Raw genomic sequence first — 24,930 nt, forward strand, 5'->3', positions numbered from 1 at the left:
GGGTGCTGGAAGTGAAAAGCTAACATACAAGGAGCGCTTTTTATGGGCTGGTTATTGAGCTAAGCCTTTAATAAGAGTTGATTTCATCTTTAAAATCTTTAAAAACTTATATGTATTACTTTAAGTTTATAAATAAGGAGAAGGAGCCCAAAGAGTTAAATGACATGCCCAAGGAGGCAGAGCTAGTAAGTCATGGAGCCAGGATGCAAAAGTGTTAGGTCCTCAACTAGGTTGTGTTTTTAAAGTGTATCTGTTAAGTGGAATTATATTAATTGTTGGCTGCAATAATCTTCCATCTCACTTGTTTTCTACAAATGACCTTGACACTCCTCCCATGGAGAGGTGGGTCTATGCCCCTTTCCTTGAATTTAGACCAACCTTAGTGATTTGCTTGTAACCAGTAGAAAGTAGTAGAAGGGATGCCTTATCATTTTTTAGATTAAGTCAGTAAAAGTCATATAGCTTCCTCTTGGTTCTTTTGAAATATTCCTTCCTGAAGCCTTCAGGGATGTAAGCTAACTGCCCCGAGGCCACCATGCTATGAGGAGGCCCAAGCTTACTCATGGAGAGATCACATGAAGTGGCTTTGAAACTCACAAAGAGAGAAATGTTAGGCCAGGCTCCACTGCCTAAACACCCCTCACCTCCGGTCAGGTGACTCCATGGTGCATGTCAGAGATACATCTAAGAGGCTCACATCAACCAAACAACCAGAATAGTTCCTCCCCTCCTGAGGAGGCTTTGTTCCTGGCCAAAAGAGGAAAACATAAAAAGAAAAGATACCACCATTCTTCACAAACAGTGACCTCATAGCAACAAGCAAATAATATGAAAACCTTAGGATATACTTTTATGCAGAAACCATTTGAGTTGGGTTTCTCACACCTGAAATTGAGTTTTGATTGTTCAAATATCCGCTTAACACAATGATTTGATCTCAGCAAGAAGACCCAGGGATTGATAACTCCATTTTAGCAAGTATTTGTCAAGACTCTTTTGAAAACAACAGACCAACTTTCAAATCAAACTTTTAAGAAAAATAATAAAGGAGTTTATTGTTTCATATATGTGACATATGCGGTGGAACTTCAGGAATGGCTGGATCTAGGTGCTGAAATGTTATAGTTAGCAATTTCTCTTTCTCAGTTTCACTTTCCTTTGTATTGCTTCATTCTCATGTGGGTTCTCCCACTGTGAGGGCAAAGATGGCCAACAACCTAGCAGCCCTAGCTGAAAGAAACCTTTCTCAGTTCCAATTACACGTCTATGTATTATATGCACTAGCTTAGCAAGGGCCATGTACCTGTCATGGAGACAATCACCGTGGTCAAGGAGATGCGTGCAGCACTCTGGCCCACTCTAATTCCCAGGGGCGGGATCAACTTTACCCAAGCCATACAGACTAACGGGGCTAACAGGATGAATTATATCAACAGGTTTTAAGTTTCATTAGAATAAGCTCTAATAGAAACAATGAACATTTCTTTAGTGCTACATGTTTCTCATTAGATTCTGGGATCTACTAAGATCTAAAATCATTTATAATTATGTTTTATGTTCATTTCACAGAGAATACTGTGTTAATTAACTTACCGAAGATCACTTAGGTAGTCCACATAATGTTAGATATATTATTTCCTTAATAAATTGTGGAATTCAATTTGCTCATTTTAGTTAGTATTTTTGCATCTATATTTGTAAGTTAGATTGGTACCCAGTTTCTTTCTCTCTTTTGCTATTTTTGCCACATTTTGGTATCAGGATTGTTTGCTTCTGTGGACCCTGCAAAAGAAGATACCTACTAAGAAGGGCTCCTGGTAGCCAACTGGTCTCAAATTTTAAAAAAACAGCCTAGCAACTGTTCCTACACAGGGGCCTCTAATGTAAATTTCACTTCATGCCTGCACTGAACTGCCTGCCTGCGCTGTGGTCCTGCCATCAGAGCCTGGTCCCCGACAGAGCAAAGGGGAGGGGGTCAGAATGTAGTTGAAGGGAGCAGAGCAAGAACTGCCTAGCCTGAGAGGGGCCTCGCCAGGGGCCACCTGGCCCTGGGGGGCGGCCTCACAGCTAGCTGTGCTGTTTCACAGTTGAGCTGTCACGCTGTTGAGATGTTCCACAGCTGTGCTGTTCTCAGGCCCTGCTATATCACAATTGAGCTATTTGCAGTGACTAAAGTTTCCTTCCTCGCTGCACCACGCCAGACTGGGAATTCCCGTTGGTCTTGAGCTGGCGCCAACGACCATCGCTTGATACTTCCAAAATAAATGGAGAAACTTTTGGTGACTTGCTTCCATTAGTGCAGTTTTAATAAATAAGAATGACCGATTCTAAGCTATTTAACTTCTCCAGTGAATGTCTTGCAGCATCTGGGTCTCTAGTGTGAAGTCCTCCCCGGCTTAGCCTCCTGTGTGAGACCCTGTGGGATGTTTGCTATTAAGTCAGCTCACAGTACATCTTGATGGCCTGGGGAACACTCAACAGCTGGCAACTTAAAATTCGCAGCTGTCCAACTGTCAAGAGAGCCTCACAGGACCTGCCTTCACCCTATCTTTAAGTATTAAAAGAAATCCTGAAAAAGAAAAAAAACTCCTGAAGAATGGCTTTTTTTTTTTTTTTCAATGTGGAATCCACACTTGTAACTACGCTAAAAAAATAAGTAAACAAAAATCTTACTTTCTCTCCCTCCCCAAAGCGGTAACGGGTAATTGGATCTACGGCCACGTAGGAGCCTGGCATGGTCCTAAATCCGGAGTCTCCAGGGACAGACGGCCACCAGCGGGTCTGCTTAGGCACTAAACACTTTTTTCTCAACTTTGGCCCAAAGCCCAGTCCCGAGGAGTTCACAATTTCTCCCTCGGGGACGGGTCCCTCCTGCAGCTGCCAGCCCTGTTGCCGGCGCGGGCCAGCGGGCTCGGAGGATCCGGCCGCGCCGGGGCGGTGCAGGGCGCATCAGGCCCGGCCCCGCGCGCGGCCGCGGCTCCTCCCCTCGCTCGGATGTGGCCGGGGGGCGGAGGAGAGGGGGTGGCTGCTCTCCGCTCCGGGAGGGCCGGGAGCCTTTTCCACGTTTGCAAACGCAGCTGCGCCCAGGCCGGCTCCGCGCCCGCCGCGCGCTCCTCTCCTCGCTTCCCCCGATGGCGTTCAGGGCCCGGGGCTGGCGGCCCCCACCGCCGCCGCTGCTCCTGCTGCTGCTCTGGGTGACCGGGCAGGCAGCGCCCGTCGCGGGCCTGGGCCTGGGTTCCGACACGGAGCTGCAGATCGAGCGACGCTTCGTGCCCGACGAGTGCCCGCGCACTGTGCGCAGCGGCGACTTCGTGCGCTACCACTACGTGGGGACATTCCCCGACGGCCAGAAGTTCGACTCCAGGTACCGCTCCCCGCGCACCCGGCCGGCTTTCCCGCTCCCTCTCTCCGGACAGGCCTTTCTCTCCCGACGGACCTCCCCCAGCTCCGCCCCGCGAACCTCGCGCTCCTCCCTCTCCCTCTTCCTCCCGCAGAGCTCCCCGACCCTAAATCCCTCAGCCCCAGGGGCGCGCCTACCGGCCCTTGTGCTTCCCTGGTCCTCCCACCCAGGACTGGACTCTTGGAGAAGCCTGTGCGTAGCGGAGTTGGGGCAAGTCATGCGCTCCCAGCGCGCTTGGAAAGGCGGAATCTACGTAAGATGGCCTCTCCGTGGTAGATCCCACCCCCCAGCCCCGAGTAAATGTTGGCGTCCGCCTGCCACCTCCCTTTACTGTGCCTTTCCGCGCGGCCCGGGTATCTAGACAGACCGTGCCGCCGATGCTGCAGCTGATGATAGCAACCTCGAACGTTGCTGGAGCTATTTCAGCGTCCCAGGGTAGTTCTAAGTGCTTTCCATATAATGAACTCATTTAATTCTTACAACAGTTCTCTGAGGTTGATGCCGTTACCACCCTCATTTAGCCAGTGAAGTAGCTCGAGGCCGTCGAGGCTAAGAAACTTGTTTAAGCGGAGTCAGCCCGGCAGCCCAAGTCCAGAGTCTGTGCGTATAACTACCACCGCCCGCCCTTTCTGGCCTTGCAGAAACCTCCCCGGGGCAGGATGTAGTCCAGCGCGAGTCTCAGCTTTGCCATGGGGCCTTGCACCATGCCCACGATTCCTGCCCCAAGAGCACAGCCCCTGTACCCCACTTCGCTCCAGTTTAGTTTTAGGGGTTAACAGGCCTCTTTGGCTTCAGCTCATTCCGCTCTCCTCCCTGAGGCTTTCTTACCAACTGGGCTGTGCGGGCACTTCCCCCAGCGGATCGCCAGCCTGGGCCTGGGCGAAGAGAGCTGTTTGCTTCGGAAATGCTCTGTGCCCTAAGGCTGCACTAGACTCATCCCGAAGTTATCTTTCAAAACATTCTCTTAGCTTCTCTTGGCTTTTTTGAAATTACAGACAGTGAGTGAATCTATAAAAGCTGATTAGCATACCACGTGGCACATAGCAACTGCTCAGAAATGGTCATTCTTACTATTGTTTCAGTTGCTTAAAAAAAAACGGATTGAGATATAAGTCACATACGATACGATTCACCCCTTTAAAGTGTACAATTTAATAGTTTTTCGTATATTCACAGACTCGTGCAGCCATCACAACTATCTATTTGCAGAACATTTTCGTCACTCCCCAAAAGAAACGCTGGACCCATTAGTGGTCTGTGCCCTCCAACCCCAGGGAGCCACCGATCTACTCTCTGTCTCTTTGTGGAATCATACAATTTGTGGTGCTTTGTGCCTGGCTTCTTTCACTTAGCATAATGGTTTCAGGGTTTATTCATGTTACAGCATTTGTCAGTACCTCATCCCTTTTAATGGCTGTATAATATCTCATTGTATGGCTCTACCACACGTTTGTCAGTTGATGAGCATTTTACACTTTTTGGCTATTATGAATAATGATGTGTGCACATCATTACTCACAAGGTTTTGTGTGGATATGTGTTTCATTTATTTTGGTATATACCTAGGAGTGGAATTGCTGGGTTCTTTGGTAACTATATTTAACTCCTTGAAGAACTGCCAAACTGTTTATCCAACATGGCTGCACCATTTTACATTCTCGCCAGCAATACATGATGGTTATAATTTCTCCACATTCTCCCTAACGCTTATAATTGTCTGTCTTTTTTAATATTGCCATCCTAGCGGGTGTGCAGTGGGTGTCTCCTTGTGATTTTGATTTGTATTTCCCTGGTGGCTAATGGTGCTGAGCATCTTTTCATGTGTTTGTTGACCATTTCTATGTCTTCTTTCATATGCTTCTTTAGTTAGAAAATAGAGAAGAATTTCCTGTTCGTGCTGATGGTAATTATTAATTCCCACTAAAACGAGTTGTCTAGGCATGGCGGCTACTTTGAAACAGTGTCAGACAGTGGAAAGAGTACAGAGGAGTATTGTCCATTTAGCAGACCTATATACGGTGCGTGTCCCTGAAGACGGTGTCCCCTAGACGGTGCCACTAATAGTTCAGGCAATTACATAGTGTGATAAATACAGTAACAGCACGCCCTCCGGTCTCACACTGTAGAATTCACATGTGGCTTTTACCACACGCCTTTACATATGTTAATTCATTCGATCTCCAATGTATTCATTTAACCCCACAAGACAGTGAGGGAGATATCTCATTACAAAGGAAGAAACTGAGGCTCAGAAAGTTCAAGTGATTTGCCCAAGGTAGCCAGCTACGAAGTGGCGGAGTGGGGCTTTGAACCTAGGCAGTTTGGTGCCAGAGTCTATAGTCTACCATATATATGATGGAAGAAAGGCAAGGAGCTATGGAAGCACACAGAAGGCCTAACTGTACGTGGTGTGTGTGTGGTGAGTGTGTGTGTGTGTGGGGGGAGGTGGCGGTCAGGACGGAGTCCTGGCATTGCAGGGATGAGACCTGAAGAGGATTAAAGTTTACAGGGAGATGCTGAGGGGTGAGGGTTGTGGGGAGAAGAAAGGGCGTGGCTGGTAGAGGAAAGAGCACAGGCAGTGCCCTGGGGTACTGTGTGGGGGACATTCAAGCTGTTCAGTGTGGCCTGAGCTTGGAGTGGCAGTAGGGGAGTGACAGTGGGGAGAAGGTGAGGGGAGAGGAATTCCAGAGAGGAAGGCTGGCCAAGCTTTTGAGAGATCTCGTCCGTGGCTATGGAGTTTGGACTAATCCAGAGCAAGTCAAAGGACAATGGAAAGCCATCGAAGAGTTTTAATCGGGAGAGTGAGGATCAGACTTACATTTTGCAAAGGTCCCTGTGGCTGCAGTGTGGACAGTGGAGTGAAAGGGGTGGGGCACGGAGTAGGTGCTTCACTAATGGGAGTTTTTCTCTAGGGCCTCCATTCCTTTGGGGATTTATGAAGTACTAGGGCGCAGCTTTGCTATTCCTGCCACAAGATCTCCGGGGAGAAGAAATCTAAGGTGTTTTGGGCTTTGGCTGCTGATTTGGAGGTTTGTCCTGAAGAACACAATGGCTGTCACCTTGACCAGAGTCCTAAACCACAAAGGGCCTTTTCTTCCACAGAGCTTTCTGCCTGCATCTCTGCCTGGCGCTTGGGAGCGGTTGATGTCTTTTCAGCTAATGGGCTTTTGCAGATGCCAGGAGGTCCAGCCCGTCGGCCGTTGGCCACTGGCTCGGACGTGGCTTCATTTTATCCGGCGCCTCCATGGGCTTGTTAATATGCTCCGGTGGCTGCTGCTCCAGACTCGAGGAGAAGACACCGGCTCCCCGCCTGCAGGATCCTGAACACACTCCCTCTCTCGAGCCCCCAAAACCCATTCCCGTGGGGTCCTGCTCTCACCCTCCAGATCTTGGGAACCCCTTGTCAGCCACACCTGATTCAGCGTTTGAGGACTTTAGCAGCATTCCTAGCACCCCCCAGTGGGCCAGTCTCTTTGTTTACTCTGATCTCTTTCTGGGGACTGAAGTTTAAAACATATATCGGGTTGAGGTGTAGCCGTTCTGAATTCAGACCTGCAAGTTCCAGGCTTCCTTCTGCCCTGCCACCTCTGCAGGCTCGGGGAGGCACACGGCATCCACCCTTGGCCACGACCCCTTTATTTACACCTCGATAATGTTTCTTCTCTTCTGGTCCACTCTCTCTCCATCTTCCAAAATATTGTTGCCATCTCTTGATGGCAATGGCCTCCTTTCCTGTTTTTTTGTTTTTTTGTTTGTTTGTTTGTTTTAAGCGCCTACAGCACCTGGTCTTCCTAGTTGGTCTCCCATCCAAGTACTAACCAGGCCCGACATCGCTTAGCTTCTGAGATCAGATGGGATCGGGCACGTTCAGGGTGGCATGGCCGTAGACTCCTTTCCTGTTTTCTGAGTCCTTTTTTACAAAGAGTGGCTTAGGAGCTTGGGAAAGGAATGGGTTTTAGGGGATTGAGAGAGGGAGTGTGTTCAGTTTGCCACATGTTCTCCTAAAAGTTCATCCTCAACTGCAGGTCGAACCTTATGCTTGGAAATAGAGCCACAGTGTTTATGCCTTAAGAATACAGTGGCGGCGTAGTCATTTATCCCGAGGACTATGCTGTAATGTGTGCTCGTGTGTAGGTCGTTCAGTGAGGTGAAAATAATAGATTTCTATGATGTCCCCTACCTTAGTGGATTTTGGGCTGATAATCTTGAAGAGCATCATTGGGCGATACCACAGCCACATCCCGTTACCCCGGTGGGGCAGGGGAAGGTAGAGATGTCAGGGGTAGCAATCAAAGGCAGCAGAGAATGAGCGGGGTCCATTAGAGAGGAAAGGGGACTGCTGGATGTGCAGGGTGAGCTACACTTGCCTTTTAGGTCCACCCTCCCTCTGTTCCACTTGCTTTTTGCTCTCAGAGGCTGTTCTGTACGGACTATATGTGTATAGTATGGATTATATCAGTGGCCTCCTTGTCATCTGGCTTCTGGTTGGATTCAACCAATGGGGCATCAGCAGGAGGTCAGGGGGACGTAGGAGAGGGGAGAGGACATATTTATTCCTCTGGCTTCCTGTCTGTAGAGTCACTTGGACTGTGTCCCTGGACTAAAGACCCTAGCTTAGCTTCTGCCCCTCTCCGCCCCGGATCCTTCAAGCCCAGGTGTGACAACAGCACCCCCTACTCATCCCCAGAGGTATTGCATGTCCCTGTATTTCTCTGCATCCTGCACACACTTTTGCACTCAGCCCTTTTTATTAAATTTTCCTGAACTGCCTAGTTTGGGTGTATCATCTATTTCCTGCAGGACCCGGACCGAAATGTCTGCAAAAGGTGTGAATCAGCCAGATCCTGGGACAGGTCGTATAACTGCTTGTTCCAGAGCTTCGTTTTCATGACCAGTTCTGGGCTTGAGGCTGCAAATGAATTTATGCCATTTGTGCTGACAGAGCGACTTTATTTTTCCAGATTGTCAGAGTTTTCGGCAGTAGATAAGACTGGTCTTGCATTATTGATTTCTCATGCATGTAAATTATACATTTTCTTTCAGAACATTGTGTTTTGTTTTTAGCACTTTGCTTAGGGAGTCATCAAATGACGAAATTAATACTGTGAGGCAACAACGCTTTTCACACATCACCTGGGGAGGTCCTGTGCTTGGAGGGTAGGAGCTGGACCGTCCTGGGTTCCAGCTTTTTTTCCCCCTTGACTCACCTTGTGAGCTTGGGAAATTTTTTCACTCCCAAGGAGCCTAAGTATCAGCACCCACCTTAAAGTGTGTGTACAGATCAAATGAGGTAGTATATGGAAAAGCTTAGTTTGCCACTGTGCCTGACATAATACACACTCTCTAAGTAGTTATTATTTAAAAATCTCATTAAATTCGGGAACTATATTCAGGTTCTGTGGATGAAAAAGGTAATTATAAAGCGGTTTCCAGCCTGCGCATTGTTGCTGTTTGCACATGTTCTGTCTTTGAAGTTTCAGTTCTGGTCCATTATTAACGTAAACCTGCCAGTTTGATGGCGGTTCAGGGCATGGCGACCCGGCAGAGTGAAATTCAAGAGTTGGATTCGGAGGGCGGGTGTTGGTTCTCCAGAGGTTGAGGGTGGAGATGTAAAGCCGTCCAGGGCACAGAGCTGGTCATGTGCTTTTGTCCTCTGGCTTGTTGGCCTAGACTTGGAATCTTGCTTTTTGTGCACTGACCTTGGAGAAAGGAAGGCTATTAAAATGGGCTGTAAAACTAGGAGGAGAAAGGGAAGATGAGAATGGGTCTGAGGAAGCTGCCTTGGTGGTGGCAAGGTGGACTGTGCCGCCTTCCCAAGCTGCTCTTTGGGGACAGTGAGAAAAAGCTAGAAGTAATTTACTGAACAAAGGTCGGTACATCCAAATGAGGTAAATTCAGCAGCTCTCAACATTTTATTATACCTAAAATCTCCTACCCATGGATTATCATTGATCATATTTTCATGTATCACCTTGTGGATTATTTTCATGTGCATCTATATATGTAAATTCAAAATGGGATTATTTTATACTGTGTCTCTGTAACCTGCACTTTTAATTTGTGTATCCTTCTTTGCTAGTGAATAGAAATCTGTTATTTTTTTCTTTAAAACTTTAATTGAGGTATAATCGATATTTAACATTATATTAGTTTCAGAGGTACAATGTAACAATTTGATATGTGTATATATTGCAAAATGATCACCACAGTAAGTGTTGTTAACATCGGTCACCATACATGGTTACAAAAATTTTCTTGCAATGAGAATTTTTAAGATCTACTCTCTTAGCAACTCACAAATATGCTGTATAATAAATACATTATTAACTATAGTCACCACACTGTACATTATATCCCCATAATAGACCTCTGTTGTTTTCAAATGGCCATAAATGCAGTCAGTGCCATGCTCTTGAACTTCGAAGTTACTTCCAGTGTTTCGTTATTATAAGCTCAGCCCTGTAGTTGTTTTCTTAACCACAGCATCTGAACCTCTGTGGGTGTCTCTGCCAGTGTTTTTTGATAGCCGAGGTCTATGCCTTACACGTCTTTCATATCCCTCAAAGCACCCAGCCCTGTCTCCTCATATGCAGACCCTTGTTGGTTGCTGGATTTGACATTGAAGAGGATGTGAGCGTGGGCCATAGCCATGATTCCATTCTTTATCTTCCAACTTAAGGCCATTACCTTTAAAACACAAATCGTAGTGATTTCAAGACTACATCAACTTTCTATTGCCTGTAATGATTGTAGTAACATTGGCATAACTCTTGGGTTTTCAGAGCACTTTTCACGTATTTATGTCACACAGATCTTGTTTTGCAGAGGAGGAAACTGAGGTTAAGAGAGTTCAGGTATCCTTTATGCTACACCATGCTGCCTCTTTGTTTAATTTATTGATTTAAAGAAAGAAAAAAGAAAAAAAAATATGTGTTAACTTGGGCATTAGTATCTATGATGTTGCTTTTATGTACCAATCATACAGAAATAGAGTAAACTGTATATTTAGTAGAGTAATTGGTAGCTATGTTGCAAAATAAACTACATATATTCTGGGGAGAGTTATACTGATGCTTATCTAATTAGATTTGCTGACAACATTCAAGATAATTTAAAAATTCTAGCCCTGCAAGTACTCTTCCTGTATCAGTAACTCCCCTGCAGGCTTTCTGCTTTGCAGTGACCTCCGTCTGCCTGCGGGTACATTTCCACAGGTTGATTTCACTAAGGGAAAGATTATTTATACTTTTTTTTCTCTCTCCCTGCCCTTTGGGTCTTCAGCTATGACAGAGACTCCACGTTCAACGTGTTTGTGGGGAAAGGACAGCTGATTGTAGGGATGGACCAGGCTCTGGTTGGTATGTGCGTGAATGAGAGGCGTTTCGTGAAGATACCTCCGACGCTCGCTTACGGAAGTGAAGGCGTTTGTAAGTTTTCATCCCATGTTCATAAACACATCTGCAGAAACGACCAGAACATTAATAGGCTGTTCAGTTGGGCATACTGGAGAATCTTTTAGGTTGGGAAAAATAAGCAGTGAACACACACACACACACACACAGAGCTAAATTTCCCAACTTAGGTTTATTTCTTCTAGATATGAAAGGAGGTGTTGTTAACATAGGTGTATTGAATGTTACCTTTGTTGAGAAGAAAAGTTTGCTTTTTCTCTTTGAATTTCATTTGGAGGAAAGAGGGTGGGAGCATGGCTCATTTTGGAATTGGAGACCGGTGTCCCCTTGAACCCTTGGCAGCATCCTAGGTGTCTGTGTGGCCTGAAAGGCAGCAGCTTCTCAGTGTGAACTCTCTTCGATTTCTAGCTGGTGTGATCCCCCCTAATTCAGTGCTTCATTTCGATGTCCTCCTGATGGATATTTGGAACGCTGAAGATCAGGTTCAGATTCACACTTACTTCAAGCCCCCCAGTTGCCCTCGGACCATCCAGGTGTCGGATTTTGTGAGGTACCACTACAACGGAACGTTCTTGGACGGGACACTATTCGATTCGAGGTAAGAACCACCGTTCTGGCTGGTATCACCTGCTTTTCATGCCCCTGGAGAAACCAGAAAAGGGACCATTCTCAGCTTTCACCAGTGTCAACTCCTTCACTTAAAGTTCTCGGTTAATGTTTCATGCTCCAGAGTGCCAGAGTCAAAATGTATACATCTTAGAAAAACTTAAGAGCAGTGTTTACCTAAATTAGTAGTATTTTGAGGCCTCATTAAGTGAAGGGCCCTATTACCAAGTAGGTTCATTTCTACAGTTTTCCCATGGAAGGAGGAAGGAAGGCTGAATGTATATGAAGCTATGGAGAACTGTGGGCGTCAGGTGCTAAGCTGGGGAACAGTGAAACTTTACCTCTCATAGTAGTGTCAGAATATGATTAGGTGGATTAACAGGCCTATTTTTATAAGTCGTCGTGGCTTAATTACATGCTTTTTATACATCTGAGGACATCTGCTCTGTGACTGAGAGCAAAGATCCATATATGCTTGTCTCCAGGGATGGGTAGGGGTTCATGGTTCGCCTGAGATTTGGGCAACAAAAACCTTATTGAGGGATGAGTTAGAAACGTCCTCCTGGTATAGAACTTTTTCTTTTTCTCATTGGTTTTCAGTCACAATCGCATGAAAACGTATGACACGTACGTGGGAATCGGCTGGCTGATCCCTGGGATGGACAAAGGGCTGCTGGGGATGTGTGTGGGGGAGAAGCGTGTTATCACCATTCCTCCTTTTCTGGCCTATGGAGAAGGCGGAGATGGTAAGTCCTTCTAACCCTCTGGGTCGTTCTCGTCTGTCCTTATTTTTACTGCAGTGATTAACTCACCTTGGCACGTGAAATCCCCAGATCTTTTGTGTGAGACCCGCACTGTTTAAAACCTAGAGCTGTTTACATTTAAATTAAAATGAATTAAAATCCAATTTTAATGAAAATGCTGTGCGTTGGTCACACAGCCACACTGCGTGTACTTAAGAGGCATACGTTGCTGAGTACTACTGTACTGGACAGTGCAGACACAGAATGTCCCCGTCACTGCAGAAGGTTGTGTGGGGCAGTGCTAGCTGAGGTCCTCCGCTGTCTGACGGGTGAGTTGCAGAAACCCACACTTATTCCTGGTCGTCGATGTTCATAATTGAGCTGTCTGCCACTGCCTCGTAAGCTAAAACCTTGGCCACCGACCTCTCCAGCCTATGTGTTTCCCATCTGTGAAATGAAATTTGAACTACACAGTCTAAATATTGTAGACATCAAAGTAGAAATTTTGCATTTGATGCCAGAATTCCCATTTTTCCCCTGATGTGTACTTCCGTGGGTTCTACCTGTGACGTTAGCTCTGTGTGGACAAATGCAAAGCATAACGTTAGGAAAAAAACACATTAATTTGAATTAATGGAATTGTTCTTTTACTGTGAGGGAAAATTGGCATAAATAGAATATTGGCATAAATAGAATTTCTCAGTTACTCGTATTTGAATTTCAGGCACATTTAATTCTACGGAGAGGCTGACACAACAGAGACCCCTCCAGGCATTTAAGCGAGCAGATATACATAGTTAAAAATAGAAGAGAAAACACAGTGCTCTTTAAGAAGTTCACTGACAGTGGTTCCCAACATGTAATGACCCCTTAACATAATGTTTTCCCGGGTCCAGAGCTGGAGGGAAGGGGAGACAGAGCGGATGGCGTTCGGCCTTCTCCCCTGCCCCCTCTGCTTTTACATGTTTTACGTGTTGGAATCTGCAGATAGTCTCTTTCAAAGTGGGGCGAGGGCTGGGGAGTTCCCTGCCAAAAGGGAAGTATGAGAACAATTACTGTAACTGTGTCTTAATTCTCCCTTTCCCTAGATATGCTGTTATTCCTATTGGTGCTCCAATTGTCTTATCCTTGGCCAATGGAATTTCATTCTCCTTGGCTCCCAAATCCTTTTTGACATCATCTACATGAACCTGACATACATAATAAAAACTCGATGCCTAGCCTAATATGAGGACTATTCTCTATTTATTTATTTTAAAGAATCGATAACTTAAATATTTAAAATAAATCGTTTATTTAAAATAGTTATTTTTAAAATACTTTATACTTTGACATTGTGCTCAGCTATTGAGGTATATAACGTTGACTAGGTGAATTGTATGGTGTGGAAATTCTATCTCAATAAAGTTGTAAAAAAAAAAAAAAAACCAAAGAGTCAATGAGTACATACATGATCATGCTAGAAAAATTTAAACCCTGGGGTGACTTTTTAAAGCTTTCTTTTTTTTTCTCTGAAATTAAAAGATATAGAAAAATACAAAAGATGAATAGTCTACTGCATCTCCCCCCCACACCCGCACCCATATTTCAGAAATTGACCACACCTTGCATTCCAGAGGCTGACTCAGCAGCCTGGTTTCAGCAGATTTCATCATCCGCCTGAGGGGAAAGAGGCAGGGGGTGCCAAAGAGCCAGTCGAGGGAGCACAGGCTGGGTTGCCCTGAGGTTCACCTTGCCCAGGCCTACCCCTTCTCGGGGCATAACAAATGGCAAGTAACCGACTTGGGGTAGGTGATTTGTCACTTAACTTCCCTTTATCCCAAAGTACTGGGTTTAGAGTTATTTATTGGCTGATGTTGATCTTTGCAGTAAGAGCTAGTGCTCAATAATCTCTCCGTGTGGATTACCGTGTTGCAGATGTTGAACAAATCATCACTGTTAGGAAGATCCAAGAGAGGCAGTACCATCATCCAGGAGTGAGACAGAAATGCTTTGAAGACTATTTATTTAGGTCGTGGGTGCCATGTTTTCCTCTCATCTCAGCTAACTTTAGTGTTTATTTATATCTTGTTTTGGATTGCACGTTGTCTCTGTAAAAAATTGGCTGTGGGTTCCAAAGAACAAGTCTATGTAATGTTCTCCAGAAGCAGATCTGAGCTTTGGAATTTGTGCCTTTAAATGTCTGTGATTTGCATTTGTACACAAACGGAAACTCACAGAGGTATGTATTTGGGTTTGCATAACCACCCACATAGAGCCTTGATTTGCCAGCACAAACCTAGAAAATATGGTCATAGAGAGTCTCTCATGTCATTAATATCACTTTGCTACCTTTTCTAGAGAAGTTAAGCTTCAGATTATACCTGGAAGCCCAGGGTTGGACACCAGGGGGAACCACCCAAGACAAGACAGAACATCTGTGTCCTTGGCTGGAAAACATCAAGGAATGACTGGCACCAACACAGTGGGTGTTGGATTGCAGTTTAAGTACTTCCTAAATCTTGTGTCCTGGTTTCATCATCTTCCTCCATTCCATTCTAGGGAAAGACATTCCTGGACAGGCATCTCTCGTGTTTGATGTTGCGTTGTTGGACCTTCATAACCCCAAGGATGGCATTTCCATTGAGAATAAGGTAGTACCTGAAAACTGTGAGCGGCGAAGTCAGAGTGGGGACTTCCTCAGGTATCATTATAATGGCACACTTCTGGACGGCACCTTCTTTGATTCCAGGTGAGGAAATGGTCGGAGCCTTCACTCACCAGAATGTCTTATTAAAGATACACTACTGGCTGGACTGCGATCTAAATACTCTGTCAATGCTGACTTGGAGTTGGTATTTTCATCCAATCCAGGTTTATGTTTTCTGATACTGAATTCCTTCAGAGGGTGGTAGAACTGTCTCCTTGCGGCCTGTGGGAGCTGAATCTGCAGGTCAACAGGAGAGGCTCACTCTAGATGCCTACCATTCCCCTGTACGGTGCTCAGCTATCCAAGCATTAAACCCAGCTATGGCATCCAAGATGGGAAGTGGCCAGAGGGGAGGTCCAGGCTGTAGGAGGAGAAGAGAACAGACTTGGTACTAGGAGACCTGGGTTCTAATCCTTGTGCGTGGCCCACTGGCTGTGTGACTTTGGATAGCATTTGACCTTCCTGAGCTTCAGATTTTTTACCTGTGATTAGCACCTTTCTCAAAGAGATGGTTAGATTAAAGAGATACGGTAGATGAAAGTGCTCTGCAAACTTTAAAGGCTTATCTTCTGGGGTGGGAGTGAGTGGTTGGAGGCATTCAGCTTCCTTCCTGCTGCGCAGAGGCTTATTAGCCATCCTCTGCTGTTATTCATAGTTGTGTTGTGTTTATAAGGCTTAGCCTGCAGGTGGCTGGGGCATGCCTGGTGTTTGGTATGTCTCCCTCCTTAAGTGGCACGTGTTGTTTGGAAACTACCGTAGAGCAAACAAATTGTGACAGCAGTCTACCTGTCTCTCTGAGGTAATAGACTTCAAGTCGACTTAGTCACTGAGACACATTACAGAAGAATTTTTATATGGTATTATTTTATTTGAATAATTCATTTTCCTACCCCTAGGATCTCTTCTTTTAAATTTTTCCTTTGATATTTTGGGAAAAGGTAATAGTCACATGGTTCAAAATTAAAGTATTCATTGAGATATTTTGTACCACCCGTCCCTGCCTACCTCACAATCCCCTGTGGACACTTAGAGATAACCACTTTTATTAATAAGTTTCTTTTTTCATTCTTCTGGTGTGTGGATTTTTTCTATTGCACATATAAGCAAATATAAATGTTGTCTTATTTTCTCCCCTTTGTAGTATATAGCTTATAGAATATAATGTATAGTGTGTATACTGTATATTTTGCTTCTTGCTTTTTTCCACCTTGGAATTTTTCCATATTCATGCATAGAAAGGAATCATTGACTTTTTTATGTCTGTCTAGTGTTTTATTGGGTGAATATGCCATATTTATTTAACCATTTCCTATTGATGAACATTTGAATTGTTTTCACTCCTTTTCTATTACCAAAATCTCCAGAGAGAGAGAGAGAGAGAGAGAGAGAGAGAGAGAGAGAGAGAGAGAGAGAGAGAGAGAGAGAGAGAGTGTGTGTGTGTGTGTGTGTGTGTGTGTGTGTATTATTCCTCGTCACGTATGAACTTGGTTCTATCCTTTATTCCCTGGAATATTTCAAATTGAAGGACCATTTTTCTAGCGGATACCAGATTTTTCCCCCATATTAATGGAATCACAGTTTTCTTATGTTTCAAACAGGTTTTTATCTTAGTACATTAGGATTTAGCCTGTTCTAACAGCTAAATAATATTCTGTTGTATAGATTTGCCTTAATTGAGGTAATCATTCTCTGTTGTTTTCTACCTTTTGACTTTCTAGGGATGGTTGCAGTAATTATTTTTGTAGCTAAATTTTAAAGTATATGATTAATTGTTTCCTTGGGATAGATTTCTAGAAGAATCTCTGGGTCAGGTTTTGTGTATTTTTATAGCTTTTGACATTCACTACAAAGTTGTCCTCAAGCAAGGTTTTCCATCACTGTCTAGGAGTGCCCCATTTCCTGGAAACTTGGTAATGCTGAGTATCATTTAAAAGTAATCTTTGCTAATTTAAAGACGAAAAATGGAAACTTATAGCTTTAATCTGAATTTCTTTGATTGCTATTAAGGTTAAAATTCTTTCAAATATTTACTGACTATTAGGATATCTTCTTTTGTGATTTACCTGTTTATGTCTTTTGCCTGTTTTTTATGTTAAGGATACTGGTATTTATCTTTTCTTATTGAGTTGAAGACTCTATACCAGGGATTCCCACCCCCTAGGCCACAGACCCGTAAAGGTTCTTGGCCTGTTAGGAACTGGGCTGCACAGCAGGAGACGAGCTGCGGGTGAGCTAGTGAAGTTTCATCTGTATTTGCAGCCGCTCCCCAGCGCTAGCATCACCGCCTCAGCTCCACCTCAGATCATTAGGCGTTAGATTCTCACAGGAGCACCCGTCCTGGTGCCAAAAAGGTTGGGGACCACTGCTCTATACGTTAAAGATTTTAACCCTTTTATGGTTGTATATTGTTGAAAGCATGTCCCCGATTTATTTACATTTTAATTTCGGTCATTGTGATTTTTGACCTATTTAAATGTAAACTTTTTATGTTGTTAAATACATTACACTTCTCTTTTATGGCTTCCTTTATTCTTATATATTCTATTTTTGGTGACTTGCTAAAGAGTCTGTCCCTTCCCCTAGAGTAAACATTTGCCTGTATTTTCCTCATACCCTTTGAATGTTTTTTTTTTAACCTGTAAAATATTCTTTATTAGAATTTTTATTTTATGAAGTGTTATGTTGTTTTGTAAAATGAAACAATATAAAGATATATAATAAAATGTAATACTTTCTCATCAACCCGTCTATTCTCACTGCCCAGGATAAATATTAATAACCTTTCAGTCTCTCCCCATACTTATAAATGCTTTCATGTTTAAATCTTCAGTCCATCTGGAATTTGTTTTGGTATTCAGTGTGACAATAAGGACCTAACTATTTTTTCCAGATGGTCAGCTAGTGTGTCCAACACCCATTATTAAATAACTGGTTTTTTTTTTTTCCTTACTCATCTAAAATCTGACTCTTATTGTGTACCAAATTTTTAAATATATTTTTGGGTCTTTTCTCATTGGTCTAGCTGTTCCTGGGCCACTATCATATCTTTATTGTAGTTTTTTAATTTATATGATAGAGAGTATTCTTTTTCTTTTTTTAAACATTATTTTCTAAGTGCTACATTGACATGGTTTAAAATCCTAGAAGTATAAAAAGGTAAACAATAAAGAATTTCCCCCCTATTCTTGTCCCTCAAACATCCAGTTCTACTTTTCACAGGGAACCAGTGTTAAAAATTTCATAGGTCTTCCGTATATACACAGTGCAATACGTGTTCCCCCGTTTTAAAGTTTTACGGGAATGAGAGCTTGCTATATGCTGTGCCTTCAGAACGGTATTCTTGATCATTTCTTTTTCCAAATGAATTTTAGAGTCCCCTGCTCCCCTGTACACACCACTCAGGTTTTGATTGGGATTGTTTTAAAGTTTGTAAATTAGTTTGGGGGACATCAACAACTTTATAATTCTCAGCTTTCCCATGGGGAACACGATGGTTTTCCATTTATTTAAGTCTTCTTAAGAAGTTATTTAAAATATATACTTAGAGCCCAGCCTGTCCCTCCAGCCTCTGCTGAAGCTCTTTCCTGCCTCTAGCCTCTGCCCTCTCTTACCCCAGTGCTCTTCCCTCGTGCTGGTCCCCATATCCCTGGGTCCGCTCCCCCCGCAACCACACGGAACCTTTGCTGACTATTCCAGCTGGTGGCTCTTCCCTCCTCTGAGGCACCTGCCATCTCTCCCACTGTCTGGTGTCCCTTTATAAGGGATCCCATCTTGCAGGTATCCTCCTGTTCCCCAAATGGCTAGCGGTGAGCCGCTCTTTGCTGATGCTCGCCAAGCACCCACTGGAGAAGCAGCAACGTGGGGAACGTGGGAGGTTGGAGAGCCGAGCCTGCCCTTCCTTAGCCGCCGTGTTCCCGTCCTGGTCTTCCTGGCCCCTGAGGGGGGATGGGGTCTGAAGCTGCCCAATGCTCCTGCTCCACAGGCTTCTCCAGGAGGGTTGTGCAGATAATCTGCTTCCCGGGTGAGGAGAGTCATCTGTTATCATCATTTCTTCACGCCCCTTGGCTTTGTGGTGTCTGAGGAGTGTTGAGAAGGAAGAGCCTGTCACAATTTTGCCATCTCCTCACTCAGCTGGCTGCCTTCTCTGAGGCAGTCATCCTTTGGCTGTATTTGATGAGGTCATGGTGAAAGTGACCGGCTCCTTCAGGCCAGGCTCTGTACCAGGTGGGGGTGGGGGATCGGTGCACATCACTGTGGTTCACAGTTGGGTAGTAGACGTGGCAGATGAAGTTTTATTATTTTACTCTGGAATCATCAGGCTTTGGGGAATCATTTCTTATTCTCACCAAACCCAGAGTATTCGGACTCAATTGGCAGTTTACACAGAGGCTAGATCTCTCCACCGAGCGGAATGCTTGGGCCTCCTGCCATTGGCATTTGAGAAACCCAAGAACTCACCAGCAGGTAGCTTGGGGAGCGGGCACTGCAGTAGGGAGAACTCATCCAGGCGTTGGTGGAGACTGCAGAGTTAGCTGGCTCTTGGTATATGGGCGTTTTTCTGGCAATCCAAATATCTGTGTGCCACATGTACAGCTGTTCTCCCCTTTGGATACTGGGGACATTGTCCTTGGACACATTCTTCATTGCTGGTAGGGGCTGATTTTTGATGATTTTTCATTAACTTGACGCGGTTACAGGCGTATGGTCCAACTTACAATAGCTCCATTCCCATGGTGGTTCCCTGTCACCGCATCCCATTCAGGACCTGACCTAACCAGAAGGTTGGAGGCCTGTCGCTGGCCGCGCGGTGCTGGCTTCTCGTTCTCCGTTTCAGAGGAGAGTGTCCTGGCTGTGTCCCCAGGGTCTGAGGCTCACCCTCTTCCGGGGTGCCAGGCCTCCGTGTTCCCGCGGCCTCGCCGTGCCGACTTCTGCTGCGGTGCCTCTGCTGAGGGACCTCGTGCGTTTCTTTTCCAGCTACTCCAGGAACCGCACCTTTGACACGTACATCGGGCAGGGCTACGTGATCGCTGGCATGGATGAAGGTTTGCTCGGTGTGTGCATCGGCGAGAAGCGGAGGATCGTGGTCCCGCCCCACCTGGGGTATGGCGAGGAAGGGCGAGGTGAGTGTGGCCGCCTTCTTCAGGCTGAACTAAGGAAGCGGCACCAACCAGGCTGGGTCCAAGCCCCCCGGGCTCCTGGGAGCCAAGATGGGTTCCAGCTTCAGCCTCGAAGGCCCGAACGGCTTTAGTTTCTAGAGATGCTCTGTTGCCCCCACCTTGTCCCCCTCTGCCCGTTTTCCTTTTCCTGTTGAAAAACTTTTAAACCTACACCAAAGTTGAAAGAACTGTACCCTGAACTCCTCGTAGTCTGACCAGTTGTTAACGTCGTGCTGTATTTATTTTCTCTCTCAGCGTATAAATTAAAATTTGTTGTTGTTGAGCCATTCGAAAGTAAATTACAAAGCTCCTTTTTGGGGGTTTGGTTTTTAACACTTTTACTGTGGCGTAAGTTGTATACCAGAAAATTCACCCATTTTAAGTATGCAATTCTGACTTTTAGTGACCATCACCCTACTCCAGCTTCAGAACATTTTCGTCACCCTAATAGCAAACTCTCTTTTAAAAATTACGCAAATAATACCTGTTCACTTTATTAAAAGAAAATACAGATAACCAAAGAAAACAGAAATCTCCCATAATCCCAGTTCCCAGGAATAAACATTGTCATGTGGCAGAAGAGTGACCTCAAAAGGCGTCCATGTCCTCTCCCCGCAAACCTGTGACATGTTACTTTATACGCTACAAGGGATTTTGCAGATGTGATTGAGATAAGGATCTGGAGGTGGGGAGATTATCATGGGTCATTCCCGTGGCCTTGACGTCCTCACAAGAGTAGGAGGGAAGCAGGAGGCCGTAGAGAGGAGAAGATGCTATTAGGCTGCTGACTTAGACTATGGAAGAAGGGGCCACAAGCCAAGGAATGCGGGTGGCCTTGAGAAGCTGGAAAAGGCAAGGAAACAAATTCTCCCCGGAAGCCTCCAAAAGGAACTCATCCCTGCCAACACCTCGAATTTAGACTTCCAGAGTCCTGAGAATACATTTGTGTTGGTTTAAACGACCAAGTTTGTGGTAATTTACTATGGCAGTAATAGAAAATTAATACCACCACAAACCGAATACTCTTCTATACTTTAGAGTGTTGTGAATCTGTGCAGGTAAAAGGAAATACACACCCACCTACCCTAATAAGTACTGAAAAAAAAATCAGGATCATTCACATATGGTACTTTGTAATTTCTCTCTTCACCTGATTTGCCGTGAACAACTTTCTATGCCAACAGGCCTTTTTAACCGTCACATAGGATTCCCAGCCATATTTCCTTTCTTAATTATGTTTTCCCTCGTGCACCATTTTTTGCTAGCTTCTTAGGCATAGTCAAGGCAGTATTTATTTCTCTTTTGTTTTCTTTTTGCTGATGGGATTCTGATTGGCCAGGCTGGCTGTACAACTTCATTTTGTTAACCCTCTTCAGACTGCTATTGATATGTCATATTTGGCATTTCCCCAGTAGGGTTTGTCCAGAGGATCTGAGAAATATCAGGTCGTTTGGAGATGAAGCTATGCTGTAGAGAAACACTTTCCCCCACTGACTCAAATTTCTGATTGGTAAAGCCACAACAGCTCATACGTACTTAAGACATAGTTGATTGGCCTCACTTTGTGTCTTGTTGATTTAGTTTCTTGATGCTTCGTTTTGTATCATGTAAAATTCTACTTCCAGCCAAATACATACAGAAATAGAAAACTACGTTCTGAGTACCCACGTTGGGCTATGCCCTCAGGACTAAGCTTCCTTTCTCTAAAAAGAACGTATTGATGGAAAACATTTGCTTAAATGATTTTTCTCCTTTTGGCTTCCTATCAAGAATGAGACAGCTCTGCAGAGAATTATATAAGGCTCTGGAAAGCATCCGAAGACTCATAAATTTTCTGGGCATGAGGCTGCTTTATCCCGAATCATACATTGCCATGGGGGAGGGGCGCCCTGACGCATAACCCCCAAGTGCTTCCGTGCGGAGTGCACCTCTGTCCTCTTTGTGAGGTGTGATGGGACCTCATGTTAACCCCCGAGGGCCTGACCTGAGGAGGGTGTCGGGACACAGAAGACGTTTGTGGTTCCTCACCACACAGCACGGGGCCAGGCGCACAGTCAACGCTCAGCGAAGATTTGCGGAAGGGACGAAATGCTGGGCTCCCCGTGGGATTCTCAGGCTCTGTTCTTAGCATTTCGTTCTGGTGCCGCCGTTTTCCGCACAAGGTTGCTGCGGAGATTTAATGCGGGAATATGGACGAAAAATACTTCTGTAAACTGTAAAGTATTATGCAGATGTGGGGTGATGTTTTCAAAAGTGGAGAAAATGGAAGAGGAAAGTATACTAATAATTTTGTGTAGAACCGATAGGATATGTCGTAAAGGCATTTGTGCACACTGCTGCACCGTCTCAGCAGGGGTGTGTGGGGGCCAGTTTGGGCTCCGTATCATTCCCCAAGGAGTTTTTGTTGGTTTTGTTTCTCTTGCAGAATGATAGGGCACCAGAGCGATTTTCACTCTACAGCTGATTTTTCTCATCTCACCTCTTACGTCTGGTAGGAGTTGGGGCAAGTCTTACTTTGGCTGGGCTTTAGTTTTCTCATCTGTGATGAACTTGGCCCATAAATCGTTCAGTCTCAATCCCATGGGCTACGTGACCCTGGGCGAATCTGTGCCTCAGTTTCCCCATGTATGAAATGAGGGTTAGGTTGTTTCACTCTCACAGTATTCCCCAGGGTTTCAACCTGGGCACCCGTGTTCCTCACTGGTGACGCCTGGAGGGCGCCCTCGTGAATTCCTGTGTCCATCCTTTAGGGAACATCCCTGGCTCGGCCGTGCTGGTGTTTGACATCCACGTGATCGACTTCCACAACCCCGCGGACTCCATCAGCGTCACCTCCCACTACAAGCCCCCCGACTGCTCGGTGCTGAGCAAGAAGGGGGATTACCTCAAGTACCACTACAACGCCTCGCTTCTGGACGGGACCCTGCTGGACTCCACGTAAGGGCGGCCAGGAATGGTGGGGGGCAGGCCGGGGGGACAGCAGCCGTGTGTTCCCAGGAGTCTCCTTTCCCTTTCCTCAGATACTGGTCGAGAGCTCTCATCTCCATGGTCCTCCCGCCGCCCGCCCGGTCCCCACATAGCTGAACCCCACATCCCCGTTCAGGTGAACGGTCTCCCCATGCTCCTGGGAAATTGTCTTTCAGGAAAACAAATCTTATCTTATACCTGATATCTTTAAAAACTAACCCACAGATAAAGTGCAGACTCCGGAGTCTGGCTCATCAGGCCCGTTCTGCCTCCCAAGCATCACCCGCTAGGACCCACCTTCCACCTCCCAGGGCTGCGGTGTGCAGTGGTGCAGGATGTGCACAGCTCCCACCTTTCCTCCGGCCGACTTCTGCCCTGGCTTCGATGTCCTCCGTTTCCTCAGAATCTTTTCTTATTTCTCAGGCAGAATCAACCACTCCTACTTTTGTATTACCCGCTTGTTATTTTTGTTTCTATTTCTTTTGCTGATCTGACGACCTTAGTGACACCTGACGTGTTTATTCATATTTTTTATTCCTTACATCCAGCCCAGAGCCTAGCACAAAGGGAGCATGTTATAAATGTTAATTGAGATGAATCTGAAAACATATTAGTAGTAATCAGTAGTATAAACTCGTATCAGGGAGGCTAGAGCTTTGCTTCTTATGTGTTATCTGAAACTTCAGATGTGTCTGTAAGTTAATACAATATTCTCTTCTTTGGAGAAGAAACATTTCTAGCCTTTCTTATATCTCCATGTAAGCACATTCATTTTTATACTGAGCCTGACTTAGATTCCTAAGTTTGGGCCTGGGAAGAAAGAAGGGCTTCCTATCAAGAAGTATGTGCGGCTGCGTTTATTCTAGATGGGGCGGGCCTTCTCTCCCTTCTACAAGTCCCTCTGCCTTCTGGCGACAGCGTGTGGCTGGGCAGAGCAGGGCATAGAGAGAGCCCCAGGGACATACTCTTGACAGCATTCTCTCTGCTGCTATGAGATCCTGTGTACTGATGCATTTGGCATTATTTCATCAAATCCAAAATGTGTCGATTATTAGGAGCATCATTTTATGAATCTCTAAGGAAGTAAAAATGCTGCCCAAAATAATGACGTGCTGTCAACAGTAAAATGCATCCCAATTGCAGAGATGTTAAAATGTGAAAAAACAGGCCTTATGGAATCAATGAAATATGTACCAGCTTCTGGGGCAAAGATTTACAGGGACGTGACTTAAAACAGACCTCCCTGTACTAATATCAGAAGCTTGTGGAGGGCAGTGGGGAGGCAGCGTGGCTTCTAGTTGTTTTGGGGACTGAGTGAGTTTATGCGTGTGAAAATGGTCCATAAGTTTAGAACAGTCTGTAAGTTCGAGGGCTTACTGTTGTCACTCTTGCTAATGTTCATATTTTTGTCAGGTGCTCCTACAGCCGTGGAAAGGGAAAGGAGGGGGTGGAGCAAAGGATGTCCTGCTCGGTGGGCTCAGGATATGCTTCTCCTGTGGGGTGGGGAGAAGCAGCCTCCCAGCCTTCTGGTGTGTGTTTGGTGGGTTCACGACCTTCTTACAGAGCAGCTGGGAGCCCCGTGATGCTCCTTCTTCATATCATAGATTCCATTCTGTACCCTGAGAGTCATTTGTGTTCTGTGTAAAGGCAGCGTCCCTGCCGGACTTTTCTGGGTGTGAGTTTCAGAATAATAGGATAATGGGAAGCGTGGCGGGCGTCTGCCCACCTGTGTGTCGGGGAGGAGCCCCTTGTGGAAGGTTGGACTTGCTCCAACTCTGAGCCCCGTGTGGACTCTACTGAGGCAGGTGCTGCTGGCTGTTGACAGGATAAGAGGAACCGTGGGTGGGGAGCCAGAGAGGGCAAGCCACAGGCAGGAAGCAGGAAGCTTGCGAAGGATGGGAAGCCAGGAAGGAATGCACAGAAGGATTGAGGAGAATGTCTGAGAGCAAGACTGGCA

The 24,930-nt window shown here is 45.4% G+C and overlaps 2 protein-coding genes and 1 pseudogene across 3 annotated transcripts in view; 1 reads left to right on the forward strand and 2 right to left on the reverse strand.

The window, feature by feature from the left end:
• The window catches only part of RP9 (RP9, pre-mRNA splicing factor), a 167,805-nt gene that overhangs the window by 45,856 nt on the left and 97,019 nt on the right, over positions 1-24,930 (reverse strand). The gene's annotated exons all lie outside the window — the stretch shown is intronic.
• The window catches only part of FKBP9 (FK506 binding protein 9), a 29,270-nt gene continuing 7,331 nt past the window's right edge, over positions 2,992-24,930 (forward strand). The window contains exons 1-7 of the mRNA XM_023532040.1: positions 2,992-3,364; positions 10,682-10,827; positions 11,221-11,410; positions 12,019-12,164; positions 14,703-14,892; positions 19,825-19,970; positions 22,757-22,943. Coding sequence (XP_023387808.1) covers positions 3,132-3,364; positions 10,682-10,827; positions 11,221-11,410; positions 12,019-12,164; positions 14,703-14,892; positions 19,825-19,970; positions 22,757-22,943 — 1,238 coding nt within the window. The 5' untranslated portion in view covers positions 2,992-3,131. The remainder of the gene's footprint in view (positions 3,365-10,681; positions 10,828-11,220; positions 11,411-12,018; positions 12,165-14,702; positions 14,893-19,824; positions 19,971-22,756; positions 22,944-24,930) is intronic.
• On the reverse strand, positions 7,171-7,289 carry LOC111741261 (annotated as a pseudogene).

The sequence above is a fragment of the Pteropus vampyrus genome, unplaced genomic scaffold (genome assembly GCF_000151845.1).
Source record: "Pteropus vampyrus isolate Shadow unplaced genomic scaffold, Pvam_2.0 Scaffold75, whole genome shotgun sequence".
NCBI classification, from domain to species: domain Eukaryota; kingdom Metazoa; phylum Chordata; class Mammalia; order Chiroptera; family Pteropodidae; genus Pteropus; species Pteropus vampyrus.